Here is a 22,916-nt window from a genome sequence, read left to right on the forward strand (position 1 = left end):
GAGTGATGAATGTACTGCGCTATCCTTAAAATCCACCACTTACATACATATTGTACATTTGGTTGGAGATTGCTTGTATAAAACCTCAATAATTTGGATTAACCTCTCGACAATATTTTTACCTCCAGCACGCTTCCGGCGCGTGCCGAATAATAATCTAACGGATCTTGATGGACGTGTTGAGAGATCTTGCAACCGGATCTAATCGTGATTACATTTTTTAATCCTATCTACTTACTTCTTCTCTTCCTTTCAATCTACAACTCATTCACCTTTTATTTCCTATCCTGTCGTATCCTTTTATTAAATAGACAGTCAGCCAGCCAGCCAGCCAGCCAGCCAGCCGGCCAGCCAGCCAGCCAATGTCACTGATACATTCTGCACTCGTGATATATGACGGTGCATTTATCAAACACATGACATCTTTTTAGTTATAAAGAGTACTTATTGCACTTGTATTGGTATCAAGAAAAAACTCATGATTGCTATCGCTCAAATGACTTATCTTTTGTATGCTACGCACATTTAACGACAGACTTTTCAAGAGTCGCTAAGCATACAAAAGAAGATATTAAAGCATAAATTTTTATTATTATTATTACATGTGTATTTCTATCTATCTATATTTAAGCTTCTTTGCGAACACATCTAAGGGGTTGAATTTTTTTAGTCCGACTTTTTGAAAGTTATTTGTGGTGACAAAAAAAAAACTAGTCACAATATAAAGTCTCTGTTATTTGTTACTGTAAATCTGCTACAAAATACCAGTTAATATACGCCAACGCGTCGCGTATTTCGAACACGTTATTTTTATCGCTTAAAAAGCTTTAAAATCTATCTTTTTAAAAATTCTTCACATTTTTGTTAATTAAAAAAAAAAATAACTTTGTTATTTTACTACATTCGGATTTTTTCGGTAATTTTATTCACATTCAATTTATTTCTTTTTAATTACTCACAAATTACAGTCATTTTTTATTATTATCTTCCGGGAGAACGATAGCGCGCTTGTCCGATTATCAGATGTTAATTATTATCAGCAAATTGATTTCGTTTTCAAGTTCAGTTATCTTGTAAATAATTATTAACCTTTCATATTTAATTCTCGTGTATATTCAAGATAATATTATTTATAAATTTATCAATATTCTATTTTTTTTTTTTTTTTTATTTATCAACGTACAGTTTAAATCAATTTGTTGGTTGTAAATAATTCTGTAGTTTAAATTAAAAATCGTTTGAGCGGTAACAATTTTTGTTAAAAATACAAGCAGCTATAGCTTTTTTATTATTTAGTTTTTTCATAAATATTAAGAAAATAATTCATGGTAATTTTTTATTCTATTTCTAGAATTCTAGAAATTCTGGAGTGTTATTGAAACAAAAATCAAAATATTTTCTGATAATTATACATATTCTTAAAGACTATTTATATTTGGAGTAATAGATATGTAATAGTATACTTTTTTAACAAAGAAATTATTTAAAACTAATCTTATAAATTATAAAACATATTGGTTAAAAATATCTTGATATTGTCAAAAATATTTTTTATTAAATTTTCATCGGTCAGATTCTGAACTATAACTTCTGATCTTTAAATAGCTGTCGTACTATTTGATTAATTTAAAGATCAAAAGTATTAATACAATATTTTCTCTAAAAAGTTTATTTTTATTCTAAATATAAATTAAACTGAAAATAAATTTCATAAAATTAATTTTTTCTCTATAAAAATCAAAACTATTGATATAAAATTTTAAAAAATCATAAAATCTAGTATAATTTTTTTTTTAATTTATTAAAAAAATTATTTAAAATAAAATAAACAATTCTTTACCTAAAATTTGATGAAACTTTCAATAAATTAATTTCTTAATAAGAAAATATGACTTATATCGTCCCAATGTCATTCCGTTTGAAAACAATTTACCAAAAAAGAAAAATAAATATAAAATATAAGACCCTGAAGTACTCTCACAGAAGTCCGATTATTGACAGTACAAATATTACCCCAATTCCATAGAAAGCTCGAAATAAATCATCTGTGGTAAAATAAGCTGGAGTATAAATTTATCAGAATACATAAATGTAGCTAGACAGTAGAACGTGAGATTTAATTGAATATATATCCTGAAAATAACTTTATTTAATTACCGAATATTTAACAATAAATTAGTTAGAGAAGCAAACCCTCAAATTCAAAACAGTCTTGTAAATTTATCACCCACAAACATATCAAGTTCCGTCCTAAATTAATCTAAAGTTACCAAATTCTAATATGTACTGGGAATAGATATTCTGACAATTTGAATTTAGATATTACCCACCTCAGCTCGGCTGTCTTCTACCTAGATATAAATCTTCTATAAAGCAGATTCAAACAAACAACTAACTAAGCTGAACTGCACTCATTACTATAACAATAAAAATAAAAAAATTAAAATATTTATTAAATGTAATTCATTAACTGTTTGTGTTAATAAGAAACTTAGTGATAAAAAAAGACACCCTCGAATCTAGAAGCTTAAATGGTAAACCGCAGCAATAGTACCTCGTCATCTTACATCTGACAGCTTACAGCAAAACAAATCCATTATTATATAATAAGCAAGATAGCTGTTGGTTAATCGAGACAACAACCAGTTTTGCGGCTGTCTGTGGCTGATTTGCTCATTTAGGTTAATTAACGCGTCCTCACGATCTTATAATTCTCTCACCCTCTCTCTTTCACTTCCCCTTTTCATCATTTCCTTCCTTTCACACATCACCACACACTTTAGTAGACCGTGGACGTGTATACGTGATACGGTATTATTCATAGTTATTACAGGCATATACATACAATACTTGGTATTGCTGAAGTCCATGGCATAATTTCGAGGGCCTCGCAGCGACAATTTGTATGATTGACAGTATTACACTCCAGGCGTTAGTTACTATTGATGATAAAGCGCGAAGGTGACCGGATAAGCCAATAACTATTATGTATAATCCTACTTCTCTTTATCGTCATATCCTCACTTCCTTTTCTTCTTTTTGCTGATAAGTTTTAGTTTTACGTTCGTCCATTTTTGCGTAATGAACAATTTATTTTTTCGTTCTTTTTATACGGTAATTTATCGTCATTGTGTAAAATGGAAAAAATTATCCCGTTAAACATTTAACATTTTATGTTTTGAATTAATACTAAGTTTGTGCAAAAAAATTCGTCAGCGCTAATTTTTGTGTTGATTTTAAAGAAAAATTTTTTACTGAGTAGTTTTTTAAATCTTAAAAATTAAATCATTTTTTCTTCTTTCATAAAAGTAAAAAAATTTACTCCCGTGAAATCTTAAAAATTTTTTGGATTAAGATTTTGTACACGGAAAAAAGTAAACTGTAATAAATAACAGTCGAAATAAATAATAAGTAATGATCAACTGCTAAAAATTACCACTTCAAACAGTAAAATCATGATTTTACTATTCACATTGTAATATTTACAATTTAAACCTTACAATTTACTCTTTACATGGAAGAAAATACTATTTCAAACAGTAATATTCGCCATGTAAATGTCTAAAATGTTAAAGTATAATAATTAACAATTCAGACTTTAATATTTATCATTTCGTACCTAAAAAATGATGTTATGATATGTAAAAAGTATAGAATAAAGTTAGTAAATTTCTAATATAAGCAACGTCAATATTTACAAAGTAAAATGGTAAATTTTAAACGCAACGCTAAAAATCAAACTGTAATTATTGACTTGCTTAGACTGGTAAAATGTATATTTTAAAAGTATAATTTTTACTGTTTGAAATATTAAATTCTCCCAGAGTGAGACCCCCTTCTCTTTTATCTGAGTTCTCCTTCTCTTCATAATATGGACTATATATTGAAATGGCAATTTTAACTGTTTGAAACTGTAAAAACTAACCGGAATCCGAGTGAATATTACAGTTTACTTTTTTCCGTGTAATTTTTCAATTTAAGCTAAGTAATTTTTTCGATTTATGAGCTCAAAAGTTTTTCCATGGGAGTTTTGATTCCAAGAACTTGCTATTATAATTTAAGAATAGATAACACTTCATATTTTTATTAAAAAATCATTGAAAATCGGGATCAAATACATTGTTCTTCTGAACAAATGAAATGAATAGTTTTGATCATTAATCACCAAATATTAATGCATTAAATGATTTTTTGTGTTGAAAAAAAAATTAATAAATCAGAAAATTAATACTTATACCGAAATTTATTGATATATTAAAAATACTATGCATTAGTTTATCCCAATGAAAAAATTGTAATAAAATTCAAATTATTTTTTTTATAATCCTCAATGCATATCCCAAAGTTATACTTCAGGTAATTTAGAAACTCGATCTTCGTCGTTCTAAGAAGAAATTTAAAGTTTAATTTACAGTAAAAATTGCGCGTATAATCGCAAAATCAAATCACACTCGAATTTTTATTTTATTTAAATAATTTTTATTACTTATTAAAAAAAATAAGTTAGTAAGTTTAAAATGTTTCAACTGATCCTTTCCTAACATAACAGTTTATCATTTAAAAGATCAAGATAGAATCTTACATAAGAAAGGGGAGAGGGGTTCGAGAAATCTTACGTATACTTACATGGGGGTAGGAGGGTCAAAAGTCACCAAAATTGTCCTTACATAATTAATGAATGGCCCCTTAGTAAATTTGAACGAATTCAAACTTATTACGAGAGATGTTCTCTAGCATTGCAGTTTTATGAATTTTTTCTATGCAGATAAATTTATTTATTATTTATTATTTTTTATTAAAAGTTAAAATTAAAAAGTGCAGTTTATAAATTAATTAAATTGTTAGCTAAATAAGCTGTTAAACTATCTAATAGTATATAAGGAAAAATGTAAAGGGCAGTTATCAAGCTATACATTGTAACAAATATAATAATAAATAAATTTTTTCTAAAAAAACTAAAAATTAAAAAAAAAAAAAACGCTGGGACATTCAATAAAATATTTATAAATCTACTTTTTAGCAGAGCGCTTTTTTTAAAATGTCCATTTGGTTACGAGAAATTTAATTTTTTAATTTCCATTTACCTTACAAAGACAACAAAGATAATACCATTTTTTCCAATCAGTGCAAATAGTGAAACAAGTGTGACTAGTTTTTAAGATTATTAACCATTCTCAAATTTCTAAGCCTTAGAATTGACTGCACATGTGCGCTGATCACGTGGCCGGTATAGCGGCTAACTTCACATCGCTGGTTAACCAATCCCAAGTTCTGACTTTGAAAGTTAACCAATACGGAGTCAAGAGTCGATAAGTGACTAACTTCATTTATATTCAAAGTTATAAAAGAAAAATATGGCTACAATAAATAATGAAAAGAAGAAAACAATAAAACAAAGCAGCCACAATGAATTAAAAACATTTACACATACAATGTACTTATAATTTAAGTTGTCCAGAACAAAACAGATAGAGTAGAGTGTAGACGTTTACATACATAGACCACGGAGGCTTCCGGGTACGTCAGCTCTGAAGATAGATATACGAGCATGCAACGACGAAGCTCGAGTCAGCCGGATTGGAGACCATGGCGTGTATCATTATGCTCTTTACTGTGCTATACTCGGTATATAATACGATCACCCGAGCGTAGTGAACACCACCGAGGAGAGGAGAGAAACTCTGGTCAGAGACCGAGGATCTCAGCTTCCCGCAATCGCAATGACCGTACAGTTCCATTGTGGATGAACAGTGGTATATAACCAGAGAAGAGGGTCGAAGGTGTCCAGATAGCAATGCACTGAGGATTCAACATTCAGCTACGAGGAATAAGACAGTCATAGGTCAGCTCATACCATTAAATTACATATTAAATTAAAATTTATCTGTATATTTAATAATTTATTTATTTATTCTTGCAGATTTGTTACATGTCGTTAAGCATTTTGTTGGCTGCGTGCACAAAAACTAACAGAAACAAATGGCTTTGTTGTCGAGTTTTGAGTCAGAAGCTAGCATAGTGCGGAAGTCGATGAGATGGAGATACAATGTGATTAATGACGGACGATATTTATGGATAGTTGAGAAAAAAACAAGATAATTTAACTATCCTTCGGATCGGGGATCGGGAAATAAAAAGGGAGACCCGAAAACCTTTTAACATACTTTCAGTGAGTCAACCATGACCCCGATGCAATTTTACGTTGGCTCTCGTACAATAGCGTCTTACCCCATATATGAAGTGATGTTGATGTGGTAGCATTTATATGTACTATGTAGTATATACTCTGTATACTCTGTATACTGTACCACAGCGTAGAGGAATTTTTCTCCCCTCTTGGCCAACAAAAACTTTTAATACCCTCTATATTTTAATACTTGGGAACATGCATCAAACAAAGTGTATAAATATACATAATTTATGGACAAAGTGGATTTTTAAAACGATATATGGAGTTTTAATACACTTTTGTACTTAGAGTTTTATTTTTATTTTAAGCTTTTTTTAAAAGAGTTAAAAATAAAAGACAAAATATTGAATTTCATGTGAATGGTTTTTTAAAAATTTAATTTCTTGTTATTCTAAATTGTCGATTTTACATTTTTGGTTTAACTTTGAGGAAGATATTAATATTTGTTACAATTAAATATTATTATTTGACAGAAGCGATTTAATTGTGGTAACTTTTTAAATAATGTTTAAGATAGATATTTAAAAATTTTTTGTATTGAAATAGTAATTAAATTTGTTGTGAAAAGATAAGCTAACAGCAATTAGTAATAATTAATTTGATATACTTGCGTTATTTAATTTTTCGCGAATTTAATAAGTCACAAATTGGAGTTATTAAAATTGAGTACTCGTTAGTGAAATGTTTGTATTAACTACCGCTTCGTTATCGCAAATTATTTATCCAACGCAATTAAATTAATCGAGTCAATTTTTTTTTTTTACAAATTAATATATCGGGCTATTACAATTATGAAAAAATTTATTAAATAAAATCATAGCATTTATAAATTTGAAAATATCCACAAACTTTTATAAAAGTTTAGGTCGTCATAAACTCTGAATACCCTTTTATATGACTCCTTTTTTACATACATCAAACAAATTTTGTAAATATGCATAATTTATCTACAAAGTGTATTCGAAAAAAACTTCACGGAGTTGTAATACTTTAAATTAAATTTTGTTTTTTTTTCGACCGGAGGCGTATGCTTTAAAAGTCCTGCCAAAGATGTTTTTGTGAGTAAAAATATAAATTTAAATATGAACGTAAATAAAGAGCGGAATCGTAAAGAAGTAAAAGAGGAATAATAAAACTGGGGAGCGTGAAAGCTCTGCTAGGGAAGAAATGTATAAATTTTTCAGTGCATTTCTTCCATGATTTTTGATGCGCCAAGATTGTTCTCACTTATATTTACTATTACTACTTCTCTTCTCATTATTTATATTTATATATATATATATATATATATATATATATATATATATATTTATATGTGTGCTTTACTTTACTCAAGCTATTGTTTCGCGTCTATGAGGTTTTTCATTTGTGTAACTCATAATAGAGCGTTTGACTTTATTCTTCTACAAAGAGGAATAACAATAGAATTTTTTATCCTTCATTATTGTTATTGTCTCATTTTTATTGGTATTGTTACTGTTATTGTTATTATCATCATTATCATTATCATTATTGTTACTTTTTTCAGCAACATGCGGAGGGCTGTGCTGCCACCGTAAAACAGAGGAACAACTCCGAGAACAAGCGCGAGCTGATTTTCACAGTCTTATACACCATCACAGCAGAAGTTTACAAGGGTTACTTGCAACAACTGCAGATGCACTGAGAGGTAATTTCATTAATATTAGTATGTTGCATTATATTCAAATTAACTTACGTGCGTGTGAGTTTACTCTAATAGAGTTATTAAACTTTAATTTATCGCGCGTATAAATAATAATACCTTTATTTATTTATATAACTTGGTAAGTGCATTACATGTTGGAGAACAACTTGTTATTGATGTGTGTGGTGTAATGCGCTCTACAGACTATGCTGCTCTTGTGAGCCGGCCTGGAAAACCTGAATTTGTCAGTAGACTAGATCAAAGTTAAGAAAATTTATAAGTGTCTCTGTTGAACAAAATTTTTAAATACTAGATCAATAATTTATAACTATTAACAAAAAATAAAAACACTACCGATTAAATTCAATTTTTTTTTTTTTTTAGAATATTGATTAGATACTTCATTTAAAAGTTTGAAGTTTAAATTCAATAAAACTTTTTTTTTTTCAATTATTGGCTAATTTTCCAATAATTAAATATTCATTTTTAATCCTTAATATTGGGTTTGATAAAAAAAAGTATCTTTTACTCGAAGGCTTAAATTGTGAAGACTAAAGTGGAATTAGCACACCGTTTTATTAAAGACGGTACTTATTTATTAGAACGCATTAAGAAAAAAGACTTTAATTTAAATTACCAACGGTAAAAGACTAAACTTGGGGAAAAAAAAAGTTAGGGGACTTTGCGACGAAATTTCTACCCCAGTGATATAACTTTTATAATAATTTTTGCAACAGTAGTATCATTTTTTCGATTTTACTCTAAAGCTTGTTTGAATAAAACAAAAAATTATATGTTAAAAAATCATAAATTTTTTCTCCATTTCTTTTTTTCATTAAAAAAAAAACTTTCTTGAATTAACAGCTCTTTAAGAGATTTTTTAGAACGTAAAAAATTTTTCATTTTTTAAATTTGACTTTTAATGGAAAAAATTTTCATACAAGATATTAATTAAAAATCTTTCATACTTGATCTAATACTTGTTTTTAAAAATAATTTACATCTAATTTTAAAGTTTTCACAATACTTTACTATATTTTCTCCCTTGAAATTTTAAAACTTTTCACCGTGAAAATAATTCGCTAAAAATCTTTAATTCCATTTTATTTTTTTCCCAATTCTCATATCAATCAACTCCAAAAAAATTTCCAATACCCAATCTAATTTTCCAAATCACAAATCCATTTTTCTCAGCAATCAGCCTTTTAAAATCCACATCCCGCGAATTACCCCAATAATTAAATGAAATCCAGCCGGATCAGGGTTGATTCTCATCTAGGAGGAATGTAAGTGTATGAAGTAAACCCACATCCTCGCATATTTTCTGGGCTAGGTGTATGATAGCGACATGAAGCTTCCTATCCTGCCCGTAGCCCCGAACCTCGCGGATCGAACCGCGTGAGAGACGAAAGTCGGAGCGAAAGGAGAGCCAGAAAAATGCGGTTCGACAGCCGTTGGAACGCGACTAAAATGAGTGAGAAAGAGTCTGGTTTTTGGTGTGTGTCAGGTATATACATATATATAGGCCAGAACTACATAAGAAGAAAAGGGCGACCAGTTTTCAGTTAGGTGTTGTATATATATATATATATATATATATATATATATATATATATATATATATATATATATATATATATATATAAACAATATTATATGCATGTAAGACCCGGGTGAGTTTTGCGAATGTAAGCCTACATGCATACAACCCAGAGTTGGTCTTAGTCCGGGTCTGGGAACGGCGAAGTAGAGTCACTCGAGGATTGAGGATCGAGAAGGAAGAAAGAGCGAGATTAAGAAGAATAAAAATAAAAATTAAAAAAATAAACTTTAAAATGTGGATAGGAGGTGAGCAAAGCTATAGCATATAGCATATAGCATATAGCAAGAGAATAAACTAAAGGAGTAGAGAATAAGAAGAGAAAGAACATACTACACAGTACTATGTACCTATATACCCATACGACGGTTACATTAGGTTGGTTGGGTTTCTCGCGCTCCGCGAATGAACCAGCAAACGAACGTTCTTAGTCTCTCATATACTCTTAGCTACTCGCCGTATAAGGCCACGTCGCACAATCCTCGCACGCCCGGGCGAGAGTAGTCTACTGAACTTAACTCTCTTTTCTTCTTTTTATTTATCTTACTTTTTCTCTCTCAGTTAATTTATCTTCTCTCTCATTGGTCATTGGTTCCTCTCATCTGAGCACTTGGCGAACCTCGTGAATTCGTATCGAGTATCGCAATTAAGCCGATTGCTTTATTCGATATGGGAATATATATTAAGTACGTAATACTCCCGCTACTTTTATTCATACTCTTTACACTTGTACTTTCATATCTATATATATATATATATATATATATGTGAAGTCTACGGATATGTTTGTAATTATTAATGGGCTAAATGAGGATTTTTATCGGTGAAAACAGTGAGATGAATGTTAATTATTAATTGCGTTGTGGATTTAATTAATGTTTAATATTAATTCTGCGCTCTTGATACTGATACGCGGCATACTTGCATAAACAGATTACGAATACGTGATCGGTGAAACTGATTTAATATCGCAATATCATCTTCTTTTAAAAGTTCTCAACTGCCTTTACGTCATTGGTATCAATAGAGTTATTTACTATTCTAGATGTCTTTATTGTCGGTGATGAAATATTAGTATAATATGAATTATTTATACATTTATGTGTTCTAGCAATTAGTTTGGCTTGTTTAATGATTGATGATTGTTGATAGTATTGATTATAATGATAAGGGTTATTTATGAGTTTATGAGTATGTGAGGATTTAATTAAAAGAAGCTATTGTAAAGTATAAGTATAATGTTAGGCGTGGGTGGGTGAGTTTTGTATAAGGGGAAGTTTTATGGATGATATGTTTTTTTTTATAGAGGATTTCTGGAAATTTTTTTGTTATAAATTATAAGTTTGTGGAAAATAAAATAAATTAGTTATTAAAGTAATGAGATGAATAACTTTTTAGTTTCAATTGAAATTATTAATAAGAGGACAAACGATTAAATCTATTAAAGTAAGTTTGTAGAAAGTAATTTTGGACAAATTAATGTTAAATAGAAAATAAATCATTTTCTTTTGATTAATAATTCTTCAAAAGAATAGTAAGATTTTTTATAACTATTTTTTTTTATTAGCAATTTTTTAAAAATATTCATTTTGATTTTAATGATTATTTAGCTTCTACTTTTACATAATAAAATTATTGTTTTTTCTTATTCATCGGAAATAAAATAATTAAAAAAAAAAATTTATCAATTGACTAAAATAGAAGTATTAAAATTTTTTTTTTGATAAACTTAAAAAAAAAAAGTAATTGTAATATTTATGTAAAAATATTTTGTTTACGATTTTTGATTGACAAAAAGTTGTAGTTAACATTAAAAGCTTTAAAAAATTTATTTTTACCAATTTTCATAATTAATATCATAAACCCGCTGTAAAATTAAAACTATCAAATTATTTATTATTTTTTTTCTAAAAAATTTATTAATTGCAGTAATTTATTAATTTAAAAAAATTTTTTTTTTAATTTCTTCAATATTGCTCCAAATTTTAATTTCAAACATTTAAACACTTGAAAAATGTGAGCTGTCATAATATTTTGCATTTGTATTCTAGTTCTATAAATCTGAATAATAATAATAATAATAATAATAAGAATAACTGTCTTAGTAATTTATAAAATAAATACGATAAGATTTAATTAAAAGAAGCAATTGTAAATCGTAATAAAATAAGTAACAGGCGTGGTCGGACAAATTGGAGGAGAAAAATTTTTAGCGGAATATATATGTGACTTATAAAAATGAGTATGAGGATGAGTGTAGAAATAAACGAGTATAGAGAGACGGATGAAAAGAATAAAAGGAAAAAGGAAATTTGAAGAAAGGGTAAGGGTAGAATCCGGAACGAAACGCCTACGCGACTATCGTGTGTGGAATCTCGATCGGACTATCTCTTTGCCGTTTGCAAGCACTAGACTAGATCTATATAATATATATTATGCTCTTCTGGCACGGATTCACGTGTGCAATCTCGGTCCTGGTTTAGAAACGATTGCACCCGTTCACTAAGCCCACATTCAAATTGCCGGACAAACGTCACTAGAATCTTGATTTTTATTCAAATAATATTTTATAAATAAATATAATAGTTATCGTCGGATCCTTTCTTTTATTCACTAAATTCTACTCGTTTAATACACTGAATAAACAAATAAACAAATTTTTTTTTTTTATAATTGTTGTTACCCTTCACAAGAGTCATTTTTATGTAATTGTCTGGCGCTTTATTTCTATTCGTTATTGTTTTATTATTTCTCCGGTTTATCTCATTGTTACATTTTAATCTCTTTTGTAATAACACTCTTTGATATTTTAATTATCTTGAACAAAACAGAGCAGGTGAACCGGCGAATTTGTGATCTTTCAGTTAGAAAATTTTTAATGAAAACTTTTGTTACTATTGTAAGTACGGGGTTTTATTTTTTTTTTATAAAAATGAATTGTGAAAGAGAAATAACAATTACTCAAAAATTAAGGGCATGAATTCTCAGTGAAATTTTGCATTTACAAAAAAAAATTATTAAAAAATTCAATTCTTTAGGTAGAAAAAAAAATTTTATTTGAACCAATACATTTTTTTGGCAGACTTAAGTCGCTTTGGAGCAAGAAGAAAATATTTTTAACCCAATAAAATTTTACTTCAGCCAAGAAAATTTTTATAAATATTTTTTTTTAGTCAATAAATTAAATTCTCTTGTCACTCTCGTCTATTTTTCATCACTGCAATTGAAAAAAGAAATTTTAAAGATTCATTGTAAGTTTGAAGATATTTGAATAATTTAATTACCAGAAAATTTTACTCCAAGATATCATGCTTGATGAGTGAACTCTGATATCGCTAATAGAAGTAGTACCTTCTTATTGACAACTGGTGAAAACTTCAAATTGAGCTAAGAATAAATCCACATATCAAATCTTATGAAAATATAAATGCTTTAATTTTAAAACTTGGACGAAAAAAGGACAGTTGAAAACGTTAACTCATACTGACAATTTACAGTGATCAAAATTTAACTAGATTCAAGAGAATAATTATTGATTTTGAAGAGCTTGAATGTTTCAAATGAAGAAAAAAATTATTTTTGAATTAAAAAATTTTTCTTGAATGAATTTTACTCAATTAAAAATTTTTTTTGCTTGACTCAAAATAAATTCTTTAAAGTCATAAATTATTTTTTAGGCGTAGCAAATGTTGAGAGTTTCAAATAATTTTTCTCAATATTTGAATTTCATAATTTTTAATTATAATTCAAAAAATCCCAAATTTTAATTTTTCCACACTTTTTTGCACGCAACCTGTTTTTACTCAAGAAATTGCAATAATAATTTTTTTTTATCTGTGCGAGGATAAAAAAAAAATTGAAGATAACGTCCAGTATATAATAAGTAAATAAACAAATAATAATTATCTTTAATATTCGAGAGTTTATAATTGCAAAAACTTGAAAGATATTAATGAAATTTAATTACATATAAATGTCATTTGAAGGTGAAAAATTTCGATAACCAGTTAAACTGAATGACAAAAATAAAATTAAAAAATATTAAAAAAATCTTTCTTTGAAATTACCATATCAATAAATAAATTAATAAGTAATTTGTAAATATAAATACTCGGATAATAAATGATATTACATTCCATAATGGGAAATAAGTTGTACAATATCTTAAATCTTGAATTAATAATAGTCACCAAAGATGAAAAATTACAGAAATGAATAAAATGAAATAAAAATACACAAGTATAATCCTTTTAATGTCGTTACTTAGAAGCTTTAGTGTAGAAGGAATTCGTTTAATAAAATAAAACGATGGCAGTTGGCAGTGACGAATCAGTATTATTTGTTTAGAATACTTATCTGCATATGTATATGTTTGTATAAACCTAAAGAGGAGGAGGAAAGAGCTGTGATGTGAGTGATTTCCCTGAGTGGATCGCATGTAACTGATGTGTCTATATGTACATATATAATATGCGAAATAATAGAACATTAATATAACATAATAGAATAGAATAGCGGGGAAGTGAAGAGAAGTGAAGTGGAGATGGTGAAGAACGCATACAGAAATTTATCCCCACAGTACATAACAGAGCAAAGCCTTGATTCAACATTCAACATCGTGTATTGAAACTTGCAATAAAACCGCTACACTACATCACGCAATATATATATATATATATATATATATATATATATATATATATATATATATATATATATATATATATATATATAGAAATAAGTATTCGTTTGACCAGCAGAACAGCAATTCCTCTTTCTTCTTCTACAGCATACTGCATATTGTACACTCGGCTCTTCCATTTTCTGCTTTCTGCTTGCCCTGCGGCTATCGATGATGAATATATACACATCTGTGTATATATGTAATACATAAGAGCAAGAGTATAACATAACGTGTATAGTACGAGTTACGAGTGGTGGCTTTGAAAACATTCGCCAACTGCATGAAATAGTCCTGTCCAAGTCGATTCAACATTTGATCTATCCACTGTGTCAACTTCACAAATAAAGGTGTCACTTTATTTGCCTATCAGACAAGTTCGTTCACCTTTTTGCTTCTATTTAGTTGGTTGATCATTTTTTATACAAACATTTTATTATGGCTCTTTTATTTTATTTTTTTGCAGTAATGATCAGATTACGATTTGGTATGATGTAAGCCCGACGATTGAAATATTTTTATTATATGTCCCAATTAGTGGCTGAAGTTGGTCGTGATTTGAATCAGCGGATATCCGATAATTTTTTGGTTTATCCGGTTCCTTTTAATAGATTAATATTTTTTTATTTATTTTTACTGATAAAATTTTTAATAATGTGAAATTTCAAGAACTGCAAAAAGTCTTCAGTCATTAAGTCAAAAATTTTTATGTTAATTTTATTAAAAATTTTTCTTCAATTTGATACGATTATATTAAATTGATACATAAAAATGCTAAAGAAATTTAATATAAAAATTTTTTTTTCTTTTGGAACAACCGTGAAAAATTTTCTGCTGTGAAATTTAATAAAAAATGAAAAAATTATTCGGAAATTTAAACGTCAATTTTCAAAAATTAATTTTTTTAAATAGCTATAAAATATATTAAAAAAGTTTTTATAATTATTCTAATTTATAACAAAAAAAAAAAAAATTGAAGAAAAATTTAGTTTTATGAAAAAATTAATTTTGAAATTATGAAACAATTTTTAGTAAAAAAAAAAATAAGAAATTTTAAATCTTTAAAATTACGATTTGATTACTTAAAACATAACGACCAATTATTGAATAAAAATTTCTTATTAATTTTATAAAAAAAAATTTCAAGTAAAAAAATCAATATTAAAATTACAAACATAAAAATATCATGTAAAAAAAATATGAATTTTTTCGTTCTATCTGATTCCTCAGATCTTTCTCTTCAATATAACGCCTCAAAAAGCTTTATTTTACTCTCATAAAATGAAAAAGCCCGCGTATCTTAAATCATTTTTATTATTGTTATAACGCACTGATATGTAATGAAAAACGTGCTGTATGAGAGGACACTTCAATTTATAAACTTGATATCACTGAAGAGCCTTTTACTGAATATGAACAAAAAAAAAATTGAAAGAAAAAAAAAAAAGGAAATTTCTGCAACACAGTACTGATGATAAATTATTTCAACAATTATAATAAAGAACTGAATGAATAGTAATTGATAACATAACAATAATAATAAAAAAATTTCAATTAAAATGAAATTGACAAGTAAGATATCTGAATGAGTTTAAAGTTTCTTATTAAATTCATTTATACAAAGTTTTAACCGAGAAAATAATATATAAGACAACTTTGTCGATTGTGAAATGTGATTTAATTTCAATGGAAAATAACGTGGATGAATGGGTGTGCCTCTGCTGAAACTCGTCGGCTCGTTTAAAGTTTTGTCCTGTTTAGTATATATATATATATATATATATATATATATATATATATATATATATATATATATATATATATATATATATATATATATATATATATATATACATTATGATTATATATTATAGAGGTATGTGTGTTGAGAGCAGTACTGAGTGGCATTACAGGTATATATAAATATATATATTCATATATAGATATATAAATGGCCCGGTACGTATGGAGTCAAATGCCGCAGCAAAGTTTGAGTTTAAGACTTTTGTGTGTATTATACGACGGCATAATACAACAGCTCGAGTTTTAGCAAGAGTAAGACAGGATGTTTTTAAGTATAAAGATAAATGAGAATGAAAGAGAAAGAAATATGATGATGATGATGATGATGATGAAGTAAAGAAAGTGGGTCGTGCTATTTTTGTTACATTCAGGTGGTACTGTTGCTTAAAAATACTTTACCACAATTATTTTTTTAGTTTTATTATTTGTACTTACGTATACATTATACATTATACATACTTTTATACATTATATATTGCAAATTACTTTCGTAGTATTACTCGAGAAATATGAGAATAAAAGATAGTTCAACTGGAATAATAACTAAGATCCAGGTTAAATGTTTCTTCTACCTATTTTAACTTTTACAATAACAACTATTTTAGGAACAACAACAATCGATCCAACGACCCCTGATTTATGTTACTTTTTAATTCTTGATATTTATACGTTAAATATTATTTGTGCTTCATTAAAAATCTAATTTTTAATGTCAAAACATTCTACTTGAATTATCTTTATTTCTTCAACAACATTTTAGATGTATTTATGATTTTGTTATTCCAAATTTTCAATCTCAACTCCAAAAATTTTAATGTTTAAATTAGTTACCTCAAAATAAAGTTATTATACAAAAATAGAGATAATTTGAGTTAAAAAAAAGACCATTCGGCAGCCGAAATGGAAGAAGATTTCAGAATGAATACAAAAAAACTATAAAATCTTCTAAGAATAAAACCACTGCAACAGCAAATTTCATAATTGGCATAACAGAATAAGACTTAATTTCAAAACTACACACATAATGTGGTACTCAAAGTGTAGCTTATTTAAAGAGCTTTCAGTTAAAATTTACAGAGATTCAATACGTTATCCCATTCAAAAGTTATTCAAGTTAGAAAGTGGAGAAATGTGAATTTTTGAAATTTTGAAAATTTCAAAATCCTGTCGTTTCCAAACTATTCAACCGATTAAGCTCATCTTCGAACTTGACCTTGGTATTGATCGATAAATGAAGTATGTTAAGCTTAGAAAGGATCGATTATAAATTTTAAATGTTATCATAATGACAAGCCGCGTTCTATCGTATATATACATACGTACTAGGATGAGCCAAAATGTAATTTCTGTGAAGAACCTTTTAAAATTGGAATTTTGAATTCCGCTCTTAACAGCAGCTGTGTTTAGGCATTTCCTAAAATATTTCGGGGTAAGAAGATTTATTTGATTTTCACAGAATTTTTAACAGGAGATTCAATTTGGCACTTCCGGCCAAATTTTAAATTTTCAGCGGAAATGCCCAAACTAAACTCCTGTTAAAAAATTCTATGAAAATCAAATTTATCGTCTCACCTCAAAATATTTCAGGAAATGCCCAAACACATCTTCTGTTAAAAGCGGAACTCAAAAGTCCAATTTTAAAATGTTCTTCACGGAAGTTACATTTTAGCGCACCCTAATACATACATATATAAACTTTTGAACTATATATATTTTCTGAATCAGCTCGACGAGCTGCGTCGAAATATAGCAACATTTTTGGAAATTTCCGTCATGAAGACCAATCAAGCAAAAATTTATTATAAGTTGATAACCCATTACACAAGTCATGATGCGAAGCATGATCGAAAAATTTTTTCGCATAATTTCGGCAATTATTTTTGTTATTATACCCTTGTTAGTTCCCGGAATCAAGATATTTTGTATCCTGTTTTGAAAATACTTCAATGAAAATTAATTGCATATTTTTTTTAAATTGATACAATGCAATAGAAACGGAAGAAAACATCAAAATAGTTCAAAAATTTTCCCGTCCATCAAATATGAAACTAAAACAGACTGTAACTTGAAAAAGTATCCATTAATTGGATTAAATTTTTTTTAAATAAATTCTTTGGAAGAATTGAAGGTCCCCTCTATTGCGAATGGCTATGTAACTTAGTTTCGTTTAATTGTAATTAATAAATAAAATAAAAAATTATAGTTTTATTTTATTATTATTTCATAATTAAATAAGCATTACGAGTCGTGCACTTTTGGATTTTTCAAAGTTTTATTCTGTTTTACAAATGTCGCATTCATCATTCTATACTTGGCGCGATGCACTGCCATTCCTTCGAATTGTAAGACTCAAAACTTTGAATGAATTAGTATGAAAAATAAGAAAAATTTAACAGTTAATTGAATTCTTCAAAGTTTTGTGACATTTGGCCTTAATTGGAAATTTAAGTTTTAAAACTTTTCATAATAATCTTTAAATCAATTCATTTGTTACACAGTAAAAAATTAATCGGTATGATGTGAAAAATTTTCACTCAAGAAGAAAAATTCTTAACTTAAGAAAGTATGTTAAAAAAAAAAAAATTTATTTTAAATGAAGTAAAACTTTTTTTAGCCGAAAGAAATTTCTTCTTTTTAATTACAGCAAATAAAAAGATTCAAATTTTCCAAGTAATTTTTTATTGAAAAAAGTTTCTACATGGCCTGATATAAAAGAGCAAGTTTCTTCTAAAAAATTAATTTATTGATGAATCAACTTAGAACTAGGTCAGAATAAATATTAAAAAAAACTGTCTAAATAATGACGTATGATTCATCTTACTTCACTGCTCTGACAAGGGCGTAACAATGACATGAAGTTGAATTACAGTTTAATTTTTTCACGAGGAAAAAAATATAAATAATTCGTAACACTCGACCCAAATTTATTCGCAACGTAGCCCGTAAAATAATTAATAAATATTAATCGATCGGTGATCAGATCTCCATACAGAAGTTTGATATTAACAAGATATAAATCATAAACGTTTAATATCCAAGAGTTTACATAAAAGTCTTTAGTTTTTATTCTCCGATAAAATCTTGTGACACAACCTGACATTTAGTCGTACGTATATACGTCTGCGTCATATATGCTAAAATAACCGTATCAAAGTTGGTCAACAGTCGGCTGATTGTCCCGCGACATATTTAAAACTAATTGGTGTATAATAAGCGCTCGATTAATCATTTTGTTATAGTATAGGTTTTAGCTTGTTAAATGAACCGTGTAAGCGTATATGCGTTGTTTGTATTATATTTTATGTACGTATGGAGAAAAATTGTATTATTTGCACCATTACATATTGTACACAGTAAGACTGTGTGTGATTAATTTTAAAAGAAGAATATGAAGTTACAAAGTATTATATTTTATAATATGTATATAGGATTTTAAAAGGCGAACCCAAATCTACACTTAATAATATACACACCAATACACACCAAGATTCTACTAGCTAGTAGCTGATAATGTTGCTTTAGCTTGGCGCGTGTCGTTTCCGCGGCAACCTGCAGACTTGTATCCCTTTCTCTCTCGTTTCATCTCATTCTTATTATTATGATACACACTGTTCAAGCATCGCTGGTTTACACGTCAAACTATTTTCATTCCTCTGTAAAACTTGTTAACGAAAAACTTTTATATTAAATTTTTTATTTTATACTTTTAATGATGTAATTATTTGTTTTTTCTTTTATAAATACGTTTTACTATTTAATTATTGCAATTGTAATTATTATATTGATTTAATTACAAATTTTTTTTGGAAAAAATTGTTGGATATTTTAATTTTAAATTTTTATCAAAATTTTTTTTCTTAAATTTTGTTTAAAAATTTTTATTTTTATTTGAAACTTTTGTTCTATTTTTGAATTTTTTAAATAATAATTTTTACCTCTTTGATAAAACTAATTAGTAAAATTGAATATTATTTATACTTAATATCATTGAAATTTTATGAATGAAAATTCTTCTAGTGAAATTTGAGAGTTATTAATTTAATATAAGTAAAAAAACAAAATTCATAGAAAATCTATATTTTTGTGGTCTAATATTAAAAAAAAAATTAGTTAATTAATTATTTGAGAATTAAAAAGAAAAATCAAAAATTTTTTAAGCTCCAAAAGAAAACCTGCAAACATTTTTTATCCTTATAAAATTTCTTTCTCCATTTTAAAAGACGCTTACATTTAAAAAATATCCTTAAAAAGACAGGTTTGGCTACTTGTATTATATAACTGATGACATAAATATTAAATAAACTCGTGGAGTCTCCAGAAAATATTTTTTGCGTCACTTGATATGTAATTGTGTGTAAGCGTTATATTGGCCACTAGAGAGTTATAAGTGGTAACCACTTGTGTCTAATCGAATGTAATCGATATATACGTTATTGAGTGAGTGGTTAGCGATGAAGATTATTAAGAGCAATGACCATTAAGTGTTAATTTATAATACTTTTTGTTTCGATGTTTTAAATGCCACTGTTGATCTAATTGACGCTTAATGTGTTGTTAAATAACTCTTTAAATTACAAAAACTTGTTATTATATTCTCATGTAATAGCTGCAAAAGTTTTATTATAATAGACACAGAAATTCTCCTACAGAATACGGACGTGATGTTCATCATAATTATAATTGTTCTTTTATGCGTGTAGAATAAAAAAAAAAAAAAATTAGCGACACTCATCGCTAAAAAAATTATAACAATTTGCCGTAACTATTCTCATGTGTTAATTATGCAAATAATACCACACAAAAAGTATTAAACTTAAATAGATGTTTCGAACGGTTATGTATAGACGAAGTAGGAGATAATTGTAGGGAAAAAATTATTTTATTAAATTTGTATTAATCTTTTAGCCGGAAAGTATTTATAAACTAAAAGTAAATTTTAAATATTCGCGCCAAACTTAAAAAATAAAATATTATGTCAACAAAAAAACGTGCGAAAAATTGAAAATAAATTTTTCATTATTAAAAATTGATTAAAAAAAAAGTTTCTGTGAGTTGACACAATGAGCAAGGTGTGTGTGGCAATTTACGAGTGCTTAAAATCTCATTGCATAGATCGGCTAGTTTTATACTATTTAACTTCTCTAATTTCTATTTTTTTAAAAATTTTAATATCTAACGATAATAAAATATTATATAAATAATTGATAAACAAGTTTAATGCAAACTTTTAGATTATTTTTTGTATTTTAAAGTGTTATAAATACTTTATTTAATGAAATTAAATTTTTTAATTAAACAAAAATCTGTAAAAAGATTAACTCAGCAGATTATAGTTTAAAATATTTAAAATATTTTATTTTTCTAAAAAATTAAAGAATTAATAAATTTAATCCTACACGGAAAAAAGTAAACTGTAATATTCACTCGGATTCCGGTTAGTTTTTATAGTTTCAAACAGTAAAGGGGACATCGGGGTGGCAAAAATGTAAATATTATAGAACTTAATGTAGAAAGTATAAAAGCCACAATTTATAATTTAATATCCAAAATATGTAATTAGTAGTTGTCACTATAGTAAATAACGACTCTTTTATTTTTAAAAATTACAGTTTCAAACAGTAAAAATTGCCATTTCAATATATAGTCCATATTATGAAGAGAAGGAGAACTCAGATAAAAGAGAAGGGGGTCTCACTCTGGGAGAATTTAATATTTCAAACAGTAAAAATTATACTTTTAAAATATACATTTTACCAGTCTAAGCAAGTCAATAATTACAGTTTGATTTTTAGCGTTGCGTTTAAAATTTACCATTTTACTTTGTAAATATTGACGTTGCTTGTATTAGAAATTTACTAACTTTATTCTATACTTTTTACATATCATAACATCATTTTTTAGGTACGAAATGATAAATATTAAAGTCTGAATTGTTAATTATTATACTTTAACATTTTAGACATTTACATGGCGAATATTACTGTTTGAAATAGTATTTTCTTCCATGTAAAGAGTAAATTGTAAGGTTTAAATTGTAAATATTACAATGTGAATAGTAAAATCATGATTTTACTGTTTGAAGTGGTAATTTTTAGCAGTTGATCATTACTTATTATTTATTTCGACTGTTATTTATTACAGTTTACTTTTTTCCGTGTAGAATTTTATTTAGTCAGAGAATTTTAAAATCCATTTAGAATGATCACCTAGAAAAAAAAAAAAACCATTAAATATTGACTAAAATTTCAGATGCAGTAACAACTCTTGCCCGTCAGTCAGAGAATAAGACACTGGTGCTATTCGAGCAAGTCTACAGATCAATGTCACTGCTCAGCAGACCATCTATAAAAGCATTGTACCAAGCAATGGTGGAGTACGTGTCGCCCAGCAACACACCAGACACCCTGCAGCAGCCCTTGAGCCGTGATATGCTCCAAGAGCGATTCACTGAATTCTTCACCCGACTGTTCCCGATAGCGTATCACCGGGCAGTTAATCCTCATCAGGTGGACTTTACCGATAAATTCAAGGATTGTCTGTACAAAGCGATGGACGAAATCCAGCCATTTGGTGATATTCCTAAGCAAATATCTAAATCAGTGAGCAAGAGCTTAGAAGCGACTCGGGTTCTTGTCCAGGCGCTAACTCTCGGCAAGACAGTTCTTGATCGTACTGACAGTGTCCTGTTCTACGCGACCACTCCACAGCAGGTTTCCTGCTACGAAGCACTCTTGAGGATGACTTATTGCCCCAAGTGCTCCGGGTACGGCTCTTCCATTCGTCCTTGCGGTGGTCTCTGCACCAATGTCATGAGGTAATTTATTATATTAATTATAATTATGATAATTATTTTAAAATCATTCTATCAGACTGTCAGAGTGACACGTATGAGTGTAATAAACGTAGAGGAAGTGATTAATGAATTAGTAGTATGTTTTATACTTACATGTGTACCCGCAGTTACTACTCACCAATG

General features: G+C 27.6%; 1 protein-coding gene across 2 annotated transcripts in view; it reads left to right on the forward strand.

Annotated features, from left to right (window-relative positions):
- Positions 1 to 22,916, forward strand: part of Dally (division abnormally delayed protein) — an 82,829-nt gene that overhangs the window by 1,393 nt on the left and 58,520 nt on the right. For both annotated transcript variants that reach the window (XM_074257156.1, XM_074257157.1), the window contains exons 3-4: positions 7,719 to 7,859; positions 22,190 to 22,754. In XM_074257156.1, coding sequence (XP_074113257.1) covers positions 7,719 to 7,859; positions 22,190 to 22,754 — 706 coding nt within the window. The remainder of the gene's footprint in view (positions 1 to 7,718; positions 7,860 to 22,189; positions 22,755 to 22,916) is intronic.

The sequence above is a fragment of the Cotesia typhae genome, unplaced genomic scaffold (genome assembly GCF_013202065.1).
Source record: "Cotesia typhae breed Kobodo isofemale line unplaced genomic scaffold, CoteBio_Ctyphae scaffold_152, whole genome shotgun sequence".
NCBI lineage: Eukaryota > Metazoa > Arthropoda > Insecta > Hymenoptera > Braconidae > Cotesia > Cotesia typhae.